The 12030-nt window shown below is 42.9% G+C and overlaps 1 protein-coding gene across 1 annotated transcript in view; it reads left to right on the top strand.

Annotated features, from left to right (window-relative positions):
• The window catches only part of Tesk2 (testis associated actin remodelling kinase 2), a 93122-nt gene that overhangs the window by 72883 nt on the left and 8209 nt on the right, over nucleotides 1-12030 (top strand). Inside the window, exon 5 of the mRNA XM_028784763.1 lies at nucleotides 7446-7592. Coding sequence (XP_028640596.1) covers nucleotides 7446-7592 — 147 coding nt within the window. The remainder of the gene's footprint in view (nucleotides 1-7445; nucleotides 7593-12030) is intronic.

Genomic DNA, 12030 nt, shown 5'->3' with positions numbered 1-12030 from the left:
AGAGGGAGGGAGGGAGGGAGGGAGGGAGGGAGGGAGGGAGGGGAGAGAGAAGGAGAGAGAGAGGAGGGGGGGAGCGCAGAGACGTAGGCAGAGGGAGGGAGGGAGGGAGGGAGGGAGGGAGGGAGGGATGGAGGGGAGAGAGAAGGAGAGAGAGAGAGGAGGGGGGGAGCGCAGAGACGTAGAGGCCTGCCATGACCACGTGGAGAGAGGGGGAAGGGAAGGGGGGAGGGGAGAGGGGGAGAGAGCAGCTGCAGGCAAGAGATCAATCAAGAGAGTGAAGAGGGGGCGAGCAGCCCCTTTTTTTTTTTTTTTTTTTAAAGATTTATTTATTTATTATATATGAATACACTGTAGCTGTCTTCAGACACACCAGAAGAGGGCATCAGATCTCATTACAGATGGTTGTGAACCACCATGTGGTTGCTGGGATTTGAACTCAGGACCTCTGGAAGTGCAGTCAGTGCTCTTAACCACTGAGCCATCTCTCCAGCCCGAGCAGCCCCTTTTGTAGTGGGAAGGCCTACCTGGCTGTTGCTAGGTAACTGTGTGGAGGAGCATACCTGGCTGTTGCCAGGTAACTGTGGAGGTGGAGTTTAGACAGTAATACTAACAACAGCTCTGAGGGCTGCAGAGCCAAATCAAATTGCTGACAGGGCCATTTTCCTTCTCGAGGCTTTTGAGGAGTCCTTTGCTTTTCCTTGATTCTCATGGGTGTTCTTTGGCTCATAATGTGTGAACCCAATTTATGCCTTTAATATTAATGTGACATTTTCTCCAGAGGATCTGATGCTCTCCTCTGGCTTCTGAGGAGTCTAAACACCCATACATAAAATAGTTTCAAAAATTAAAAAAAAAAAAGTATATCTGTATAGTATGTAGGCTCTCTTGCTATACTAAGTTTCATCTTAACTCTTAGTTTTATCTTCTCACTTATGAAAAACCAAAAATTCTAGTCTAGGTCTCTGTACTTTCTTACTCTGTGGTTCTGTTGCATTGCTTTTTTACTCCCAGTTCTACCTATGCGTTATCAGGAAATAGAACTCCACCCAGGACAATTAGTGAATGTTAGATGGGTGTGCAGGAAGGGTATTCATTGTAAAGAATGGACAAATGTGCAAGTTAGTTGGTTAATAAGAAAGGCTTTATAAACTATACTCAGGGTTGTGAGGGGTTTTGTTGTTGTTTTTGAGATGGGGCCTCATGTAACCTCAAGCTTGCTGTATATGGAAGGCTGATCTTGAATTCCAGTTCCTCTGCCTCTGCCTCCCAAGAACTATTTTTAAGTGTATATGGGTGTTTTGTGTACATATATGTGTAGGCACCATGTGCTTTCCTGGTGCCCACAAAGGCCAGATGAGGATGTCAGATCCCGTAGTCCTGGAGTCACAGCCTGTTTCGAGCTTCTGTGTAGGTGCTGGGAATTGAGCCTGGGTCCTCAGGAAGGGCAGCCAGTGCTCCTGCTTTCTCTTTTGTTCCCATCTGCTGAAGTTTTCAGTTTTAGTCCAAGAGTAATAGAAGATCATTGAATCATTTAACACTGGAGTAGCTTTAGATTGCCATTTCAGGAAGATTATTCTGGTGAGGTATGTGCTATACATAATTCCAGTGCTTGGGAGGCAGAGGCATAAATATTGCATGTTTGTCCAAGGTTAGCCTGGGCTACCATCTCTTCTAGATGTGATCTGGACTAAACTGTGAACTAATCTTAAGTGTTTTCACTTAATAGATTTTTCAGCCTTTGTTTGGGTACATGGATAGAATATATGGACTTTCACTGCACAGTCCTGCTACTTAGATGGCCGTAAGTGACCTCTGCCACACAGTTGGCAGCATTTACCCACTTGAGTAAGTGCTCTGGGTTCAGACCACATGAATATATTTGTTGAAAAGTAGAAACTAATTCAAGAGTCTGAAAGAGCTGGGCTGGTACTCAAGATGCAGAGGCAGATGGATCTCTGTGAGTTCTAGGCCAGCCTGGTCTACAAAGTAAGTTACAGGACAGCCAGGGCTACATAGAGAAACCCTGTTTCAAAAAAAAAAAAGAGTCTGAAAGAATTTCAAGAGGAATAATGTCCACGCTGAAATTTTTTTTAAAGGGGGGTGGGGTGGGGTTGGGGGGGTTGGTAGTCTTGGCTCTCTGGTGAAGCTCAGTAGAATGCCATAAAGCTAAGCCCTGGGTTTAATCTAAGAAGCTCATAAAACAATATGGTGAACTGCCTTAATCCCAGCATTCAGAAGGCAGAGACAAGCATATCTCTGTCAAGTCCTGGCTAGATAGAGCTATACAGTGAGACTGTCTCAAACAAACAAACAAACAACAAAAACAGAAAACCAAAAAACCAAACTAGGTATGGTAGTGCACACCTATATAATCCAGTACTTAGAAGGCAAAGGCTGGTAGATAGATCTCCATGAATTTGTGACTATCCAGGGCTACTTGATGAGATCCTATCTCAAAAAGCTCAATGAAAGGACCTGGGTTCAGTTCCCAGCACCCACACCAGGCAGTTTACAACGCTAACTCCAGCCCTCTTGTGATGCCCTCTTGTGGCCTTCATGGGGACCTGCATTCATTTTTCACAAAAATCAAAACAAAACATAAAATAGATTATTTTTTTAAAAAATTTTTGTTTTTTATTTAAAAAAAAAAAACAACAGGCTCTCCCCAGCTATCCTGGGACTGTAGAGATCCGCCTGCCTCTGCCTCCTTAGTGCTGGCATTAAAGGTGAGCACTACTGCACCCTGACCGTCAGTTTTGTTCTTTTGAGAGAGGGTATGGCTGTGATGTAAGGAAGGTTTTGAATTCATAGGTGCAATGACCCTCCAGCCTCAGCCTACAGAGCAGTGAGGGACACACAGATTGTTGTTGTTTGAGATAGGGTATCACTATATAGCTTTTGTTGGCCTGGAACATGTAGTCAGGGTGGCTTTGAACTTACAGGATTTACCCTTATTATCCGAGCACCACCAAAGACAATCCCTTAATACCAGCACATTGGGTATTAGCTTTTCATTTATTTGGTTTTAAAAGACAAGGTCTTACAATGTAACTCTCTCTATCCTGGAACATAGACCAGGCTGGCCTTGAACTCACAGACATCTCCCTACCTCTGCTTCCCAAGTGCTGAGACTAAATGTGTGCACCACTATGCCTGGCCTCACTGAAGTTTTTTTGTTTTTGTTTTTTGTTTTTTGTTTTTTAAACAGCTCTTCAAAGATAGTAACTTCAGAGCTCAGCTGAAAAGAAGCAGGTTTTGGTATAGATAAAATTGACATATGTATCATTTAACAGTCACTGAACATTTAACAGGTACTGAAGTACCTATAACTCTCACTTGAGAGGTAAGGCAAGAAGATCAAGAATTCAAAATCATTCTCAGCTATCTGGCAAGTTCCGAAGTCAGCCTAGGCTGGAGAGATCCTGCCTCCAAAAAAAAAATTAAAATGTTAAAAGTTCTGTAAGGTATTTAAATATGTTGTCAGCGTTGGCTTGTTCCATGGGAGAACCCAAGGGGATTTGCCTGTGAAAAATTGAATGCACAGCATGTGTGATTCCCGTCCAGGAAAGCTGAACATGCTAATACAGCTGTTCTGGCCTTGGCTTTCCTGCAGAGGGATTTGTTCAGAGGCTGCACAGCTGAGTCTGCACTGGGAGTTGCTTATGGGGAAGTGAACGTTCCTGCTAATGGGGCACACAGTGTTTAGCAACCTAGAAATCTTCCTTGTTGGCAGATCTTAAACTTCCTTTCTTCATACATGCATGCATGGGTCTTGAGACATCAAGAAGTTGTGGTTTTGAGGGCTCAGTGGCATATCAGCCCTGCCAGTGAGTTCTCCAGCATCAGGCAAGACAAATGGATTGTGGAAAAAAAATATTTTTTGTTTCCCTCTCTGGACCTCATTTCAACTTTTCCGTCCTGCCTAGCAAAGCCAGTTTATTAGTCACTAGGAATCCTCATCCTGTCTCCTCTTCCCTTTGCTCTCCACCTTCTGGCTATGGATCTCTTCCCTTTCTGCCTTTCTTTTTAAACAGGATCCTTCTATCTACTTCATGCTGGTTTTGAATCTTATCTTGACTTATTCTCCCAAGTATTACAAGTATAGATGCGAGCCATCACACCCAGCTAAGGTGACTTTCTTGGGTGTTACCACATAAGTGTTATGTGTTATGTGTTATATGTGTTATGTGTTTGGTTCAGAGAAACACATATTTACATATGTGTTTACATATTTACATATGTGTTTCTCTGAACCAAAACCAAGAGTCCTAACCATCACCAGGCCTTCAGAAAACGCAAATACACACAGTCTTAGTTTCTTCTGTCTGACATTAAGCCATGTAGCTTGAGTGACCCCTGAAGACAAGCCTTCTGTGTCATACTGCCAACATAACCAAGACGTGAACTCTGTTTCTTTAGATGTGTGGCTTTCAAAGCCATGGAAGTTTGCCAACAGGATCAGACGTTAGCCTCACTGCTCCCATGTACAAGTGTGGAGTTTACAAGTTCCGTTTCTTTTCAGTAATAGGCACCTCTATTCTGAACTTGGGCAGATTCACCTAGAGGGAGAAGTTGTGGTGTTAATGCTTTCCTTATACACTGTTGTAAGATTTCCAAAGTGGATCACAAGGCAGGATTAAGCAGGTTAACAGGTTTTCCTTGTGAGAGTTAGGAGGCATATTTTATAGCTGTTCTCTCAGGCTTGCTAAGCCTGCTCTGCTTCATATAGGAGATCTGATGTGCTGTCCTGTGCTGCCCCCAACTGGTTCTCTTTGGTGCTCTCTCACCATGTTCTTTTCAAACAAACATACAAACAAAAAGATTGTGAGTTAGGCAGATCAGGCATGCCTACCCAATATGTGGGGAAATTGAAGCACAGCTAACTTTATTAGTTGATTTCTTTTTCCAAAATGAAATTGTTCATAGAAGGCATAATTGGACTAAAATTCAATTAAAATCTCTTGTCTGTTTTACCATTTTTGAGTTCCTGCACAGTAAGGAGTTCTCTCATTCAAATGATATGACCACTAACTCCTTGTATCATGAATGTAGTTGTAAAAAGATATACTTTGGAGCCAGACTCTATAATCTGCCCGATTCTACCCTTAATAAGAGAATAACTTTTTTTTTTTTTTTCCGAGACAGGGTTTCTCTGTGTAGCCCTGGCTGTCCTGAAACTCACTCTGTAGACCAGGCTGGCCTTGAACTCAGAAATCCGCCTGCCTCTGCCTCCCAAGTGTTGGGATTAAAGGCATATGCCACCACTACCCGGCCTTAAGTGTCTTTTGTAAAATGGGAGTAATGCAGAAAAGACTATGTACATATTCCAAAATTAGAAAAACTCTGAAATTGGAAACACCTGTGGTCCTAAACATTTCAGACAAAGGATGCTTGGCCCATAGTAGCTCTATCTTGTAGGATCGTTGTGTAGATTAAATGAGATAATGTATATAAAAAATTTTAGCGCTGGGCAATGGTGGTGCAAGCCTTTAATCCCAGCACTTGGGAGGCAGAGGCAGGCGGATTTCTGAGTTCGAGGCCACCCTGGTCTATAGAGTGAGCTCCAGGACAGCCAGGGCTACACAGAGAAACCCTGTCTTGAAAAACAAAAACAAACAAACAAAAAAAATTTAGAAGTGTTGCCTGGCAGTGGTGGCGCACGCCTTTAATCCCAGCACTTGGGAGGCAGAGGCAGGTGGACTTCTGAGTTTGAGGCCAGCCTGGTCTACAGAGTGAGTTCCAGGACAGCCAGGGCTACACAGAGAAACCCTGTCTCGAAAAACCGAAAAAAAAATTTTTTAGAAGTGTTTCATGTAGTACAAGCATTATATAAATATTCATTGAAAGTTTTATTATTGGGGTTGGAGAGATGGTTCAGTGGTTGAGAGCATTGATTGTTCTTCCAGGGGACCCAGGTTCAATTCTGAGCACCTGCATGGCAACTTACAACTGTCTATAACCCGAAGATCTGACAGTCTTACATAGACATACATGCAGGTAAAACACTAATGCGCATAAAATTAAAATACATAAAATAAAAATAAAGAAAGTTAAATAAGAAAGCTGGTTGTTGTGGTGGTCTATATGTAAATATACTTAGACTCATGCTGTGTAGCACTGTCAAAACTTACAGAGATCTTCCTCCCAAGTGGTAGGATTAAAGACATGTACCAACACACCTAGCTACTTTTCAGTCTTCTTCTTTTAAAAAAAAAAATTCATCACAGGGGACTGAGAGTTGGTTCAGAAGTTAAGAGCACTTGCTCTTGCAGAGAAGCCAGCTAGGTTTAGTTCCCACTGCTTACATGGTGGCTCACAACCACCATAACTCCAGTTCCAGGAACTTCAACAGCCTTCTCTGATCTCTAGAAGTACCAGGCATGCAGGTGTACATGTAGCGCGAGCGCATGCGCGCGTGCACACACACACATCTTTTTTTTTTTTTAATTAAAAATCACAAAGCTGGGTGTGATGGCACATACATACATGTACTACCAAGTTGGGGAGGGAGGATCCTGAGTTCAAGACTAGCCTAGGTTGTGTGGTGAAGTTGGTTAGGATCCTGAGTTCAAGGCTAGCCTAAGTTATGTGGTGAGGTTGGTTCCAAACAAATAAAATGGCAAAAACCCTCCCAAAGCAGTGCTTCAGGATATGTGAATAATGGATAAGGGAATAATGGAGAACAGCAGTTTTCTTGGAAGAATACATTCTTTTTTTGTGTGTAGCCCTGGCTGTCCTGGAACTCACTCTGTAGACCAGGCTGGTCTCGAACTAGAAATCCGCCTGCCTCTGCCTCCCAAGTGCTGGGATTAAAGGCGTGCGCCACCACCGCCCGGCTTGGAAGAATACATTCTTTAGTTCTTCCACAGCCCTGTCTGCTGCTCAGCTCACATTGGTCTAACTCTGGTCTTAGCCTCTGAACTGAAACTGAACTGGTTTTAACTTTACTGAACTGCTTTGGCCTGGCAGTAAATAGTATCCTCGTGTCCTAGTTCCACATGGGCATTTTTTCCAAGCATATCTTATTTGCTATATACAGCTATTTGATACTGTAGGCCATTTCCTTTCTACCTATTCTCTTCCTTTAGCTTCTATGGTGACATTCTGGCATGGCTTTTATTTGTTTGTTTCTTGTTTTGCTTTTAGACAGGCTCTCACTGTTAAGAGCACTGACTGCTCTTCCAGAGGTCCTGAGTTCAATTCCCAGCAGCCACATGGTGGCTCACAACCATCTGTAATGGGATCTGATGCCCTCCTCTGGTGTATCTGAAGACAGGGACAGTGTAGTACACACACACACACACACACACACATATGAAATAAACCTTTAATTAAAAAATAAATAAAAGAACAAATGTAATTTCCAGGTGTTCACTCTTCCTGCTTTTACCACCAGCCTAAACATTTCTGATGAATACCTACTGGGCTTTCTTTCTCTTTCACAGTATATCAACTCTGGGAACCTGGAGCAGCTGCTGGACAGTGACTTGTATTTGCCTTGGACTGTGAGAGTGAAACTGGCCTATGACATAGCAGTGGGCCTCAGCTACCTTCACTTCAAAGGCATTTTCCATCGGGACCTCACATCGAAGGTATGGAGGCTTTACTTTCATAACTGTTGAGAAACACAGGGGTAAAAAAAAAAAACTCAAAAAACCTGTGTTTATTAAGGAATCTAGAACTATGGGGATTGCTGTTCTAAATTTAACTTTTAATCAAAACATAACCCACTATTTGTGAGAGAGAGAGAGAGAGAGAGACAGGTGAACACATGTTTGTAGTGCTGGGTGGGCCACTGTGTGCTGACCCATTTTCTATTGTGTGATTGAGTTTCTACCTTCCTGCCAGGTCTTCTTTGATGTTAGCTGGTCACTGTAGTATTGTTTTGTTGTCCAGATTGCTGTGTGACCAGGTTAGAAAAGAGTTTCTTTCAGAGAAAGTTGGCCTTGTTACAAAGCAGGAACTGAAGGACTGAATGTCCCAGGATACTTCCATGACAAGGCTCCCCCCCACACTCCCCTGAGACAGGGCTTCTCTGTTTGTATGCCTGGTTGTTCTGGAACTGGATCTGTAGACCAGGCTGGCCTTGAACTCAGAGATTTGCCTGCCTCTGCCTCCTGGGATTAAAGGTATGTGCCATCACTGCTTGGGTCCATGACAAGGCTTCTAAAATTATTTGAGCTAATGGAAGGACTATAAGGCCACCTAGCATATGTAGTATGATGCCTGTCCAAGATCCACATTAAAGTCTTCTAAGGTTTGTTAGAGGGTTTGTTTTCTTTTGAAGGTTTAATTTTATATGTATGGATATTTGCCTACATGTGTGCATGTGCACCATGTGCATGACTGGTATGCAGAAACCAGAAGACGGTATCAGACCCCCTAGAACTGAAGTTCCTGTCTGTTGTAGGCATGTGGGTACAGGGAAACAAACTTTGGTCCTCTGCAAAAGCAGCAAGCACTCTTAACTGCTGAGCCATCTCTCCAGCCTGACAATATGAGTTTTGTACATATCCAAGAATAGTTTTCACCTTTTTCCTGTCCCAACATATGCATGTGCACACACATGCATACATGCATCTAGCCAAAACGAGATCTCTGATCTCTGGCTTTCATTCTTTTTTTTTGTTGTTTTTTTGTTTTTTTTTTTTGTTTTTTTGTTTTGTTTTGGTTTGGTTTAGTTTGTTTTGTTTTTTGTTTTTGTTTTTTCCAAGACAGGGTTTTTCTGTGTAGCCCTGGCAGTCCTGGAACTCACTCTGTAGACCAGGCTGGCCTCAAACTCAGAAATCCGCCTGCCTCTGCCTCCCAAGTGCTGGGATTAAAGGCGTGTGCCACCACCGCCCGGTGATCTCTGGCTTTCTACTAAAAGTATTATCTCTTCTAAGATGGAAGAAATTTACCGTAAATTATCACCCATATCTACATAAATGTTTCCTATTCCTGGATTCATGGGTAAAGTAATAGAAAAGGGGAATTCCTAACCTATAGTTACATATAGTCTCATTGAGAAATAACTGACTAAAGGAGCTGGGTGCCTTTAGTCCCAGCACTCAGGAGGCAGAGGCAGGCAAGTACCTGAGTTCAAGGCCAGCCTGTCAGACATAGTTCCAGGACACCTAGGGCTACACAGAAAAATCCTTTCAAGAGAGAGGGAGGGAGAGGGAACTAAAGAACAATACAGTATTTTTTAATTGAATATTCAGTTGCACGCACTGCAAGCTTTTATCACAGGGGAAATCACTCTAGGCCAAGGTAGCAAAGTTTTGGAAGAAAACTCCCTAGTACTCAGCAGTTTAGCATATTCTGTTTCTGTACTTTAAAAAAACTTTGTCATACTTGGGTTAGTATTCGTTTTGAGCTTGTTGTAAAAATGAACAAGTTCTCTGGGCATAGATAGAAATGCCTATAATGTCACCCTTGTGGGAGTCAGACATGATGATCACCATTTGAAGTTAGCTAAGGCTATCTGGTGAGACTACCAATCCAAAAAATGAAAAGACCAAAGAAGCAAATAAAAAGAACAAACTAAAACAACCCACAGGAACTATGGGATAAGATCAACAGCCTTTGATTTTCCTAATATGAGAGTAGGGATTCTATCTAGCAGTGAGCTTAAAACAAAATGTAGGGCCGGGCGGTGGTGGTGCACCCCTTTAATCCCAGCACTTGGGAGGCAGAGGCAGGCGGATTTCTGAGTTCGAGGCCAGCCTGGTCTACAGAGTGAGTTCCAGGACAGCCAGGGCTACACAGAGAAACCCTGTCTCGAAAAAAAAAAAAAAAAAAAAAAAAGAAAGAAAGAAAAGTAGGAAGATGGCTCATCAGTTGAGCAGTTGAGAGCACTGCTTGCTCTTCCAGGGGACCTAGGTCCCTTTCTCAACATTAGCATGGTGGCTCACAACCTTCTGTGATCCAGTGCCCTCTCCTGGCCTCTGCAGGCACTGTATGTATATACATGGCGTTCAGACATGCTGGCAAACACCCACACACATTTAAAAAGAAAACTTAGGAACTTACAGTAATTCCTATATAAGGATCCCTCACTGGCTTTAAAAGGACAATTCCTGTCTCTGCCTCCTGAGTACTGGGATTGCAGACATGCAGCACCACACAGAGCAGGCTCTCTGTTTCTAGGATATACCTCCTTCAGTCTAGACTTTAAGGTGGTACTGAGGATACTTGGAAATGGTGAGATTAAATGACTTTTTCTTTTAAGGGAGAAAGCGAGGAAAGGGAAAAGAGAGAGAAGGAGAGAGAGCGATTAAATGACTTTTTAAAGGTCTAACAGTGGTATAGGAAGTTCTCTAGAATGAAACTCAAATTGAAAACAGTAGATTCATTTGTTCTCGTTTTGCAATGCTTGGAGTTGAACATAAAGCTGTATTAATGGTAGTTAGGTACTCTTCCAGTGAGCGATATCACTAGCCCTCCTTTTTTATGTAACTGTAACTGGCCTCAAATTTGCTGTATAGCCCAGTCTGGTCTCAAACTTAGCAATCCTGTCTCAGCCTTCTTGGTGCCAGAATTAAAGGCTCGGGCCACCATGCCTAGCTTTGTTTGCTCTTTTGTTGTTTTTTTATGATTTATTTTTTATTTTATGTACATTGGTGTTTTACCTGGAACTGGAGTTACAGACAGTTGTAAGCTGCCATGTGGGTACTGGAAATTGAACCTGGCTCCTGGAAGAGCAGCCGGTGCTCTTAACTTCTAAGCCATCTCTCTAGGCCCTGTTGTTACTCACCTGTCAGCTATGCCAGCATAACTGACTGAGTTCCTTGGATCGGCGGAGGGCTGAGGGCGAGAGAAAGAAAGACAAGGAGTCATCTGGTAAAGAACCAAATGCTATATTTTCAACTGCATAGCTCCCTTTTATACTCCCCACAAAACAGGAACACAAACAAGAACAGGAATAAAAACAAGCACAAGGATCAAAACAGGAACAAGGAGATACATTTGGCAGCCTACCACCTAAGTTTGGATTTCTCCTTGAGCAGTCTTCTCAGGGAAATGCATAGAGATGGGGGATCAGGCACAACAGCACAGGTGCAGGATGGTGACTCACACTCACCCACATACAGACATACATACACATATACGTATAATTTCAAATAATAAATATATTTAAGAAGCACAAAGGTATCAAAGGGTAGGAGCAGACACAGAGATAGGTCAGTGGGTAAAAGTACTTGCCATCAAGCTTGATGACCTGAGCTCTACCCACATGGTAGAAGAAACTCACTCCTGCCAAGTCGTTCTGACTTCCGTGTGTTTACTATGTGCATGTCTACTCGAGTGCACACTGCTATGTGTGTGTCTACTCACACATACACACGCACGCGCGCACACACACAGTTTAAAATGTACAGGGTATGATGACTCATGTTTGTAATCTAATCCTGGCATTCAAGGTGGCTGAGGATTAGGCAGGAGGATGATCACAAGTTCAAGACCAGTTTGAGCTACATAGGAGACACTGTCCCAAAACAGGAGTTAGGGAAGCTTGAGAGATGCAGGGAGTGACTGTTAGGGCACCTGGAGTTATTACCTTTTGTTTTCCCTTTGGAGACAGGGTCTCAATATTTATATTTAGCACTAAATGTCCTGGAACTCACTATATAGACCAAGCTATCCGCCAATTCACATAGATCCTCCTGCTTCTGCCTTTGAGCACTGAGATTAAAGACATGTGTCACTACACAGTAAATAGGACAGTAGACGAAGCCCTGGAGACAGAAGTTTAAGTTGTTGGTGAACCATGAAGAGGATGAGGGAAAGAAGTAATGGATGTGAGCTGTCCCTGCCTCACAGGCTGTGACCTGTACCTGGGGCTTTAGCTAATCAGTTGGCATAGAACCTATCTTTTCATAGACAGAGTCAGAGATCTGGAGTGCTGGTCTAGCAGAGCTTAGGGAAGAGAGTCAGAAAAGAATACAGACAGTCCTTGGAAGCCACCCACTTTATTTTTCTGGGGTCTAGGATTGATTGTGATGAAACAACAAGAGGTTCTTTTTTAAAAAGGTCAGAGGAGAATAG

Source organism: Grammomys surdaster, unplaced genomic scaffold (assembly GCF_004785775.1).
Source record: "Grammomys surdaster isolate TR1022 unplaced genomic scaffold, NIH_TR_1.0 100, whole genome shotgun sequence".
NCBI classification, from domain to species: Eukaryota; Metazoa; Chordata; class Mammalia; order Rodentia; family Muridae; genus Grammomys; species Grammomys surdaster.
The sequence above is the reverse complement of the archived record's forward strand: the minus strand, read 5'-3'. Positions and strand labels throughout refer to the sequence as shown.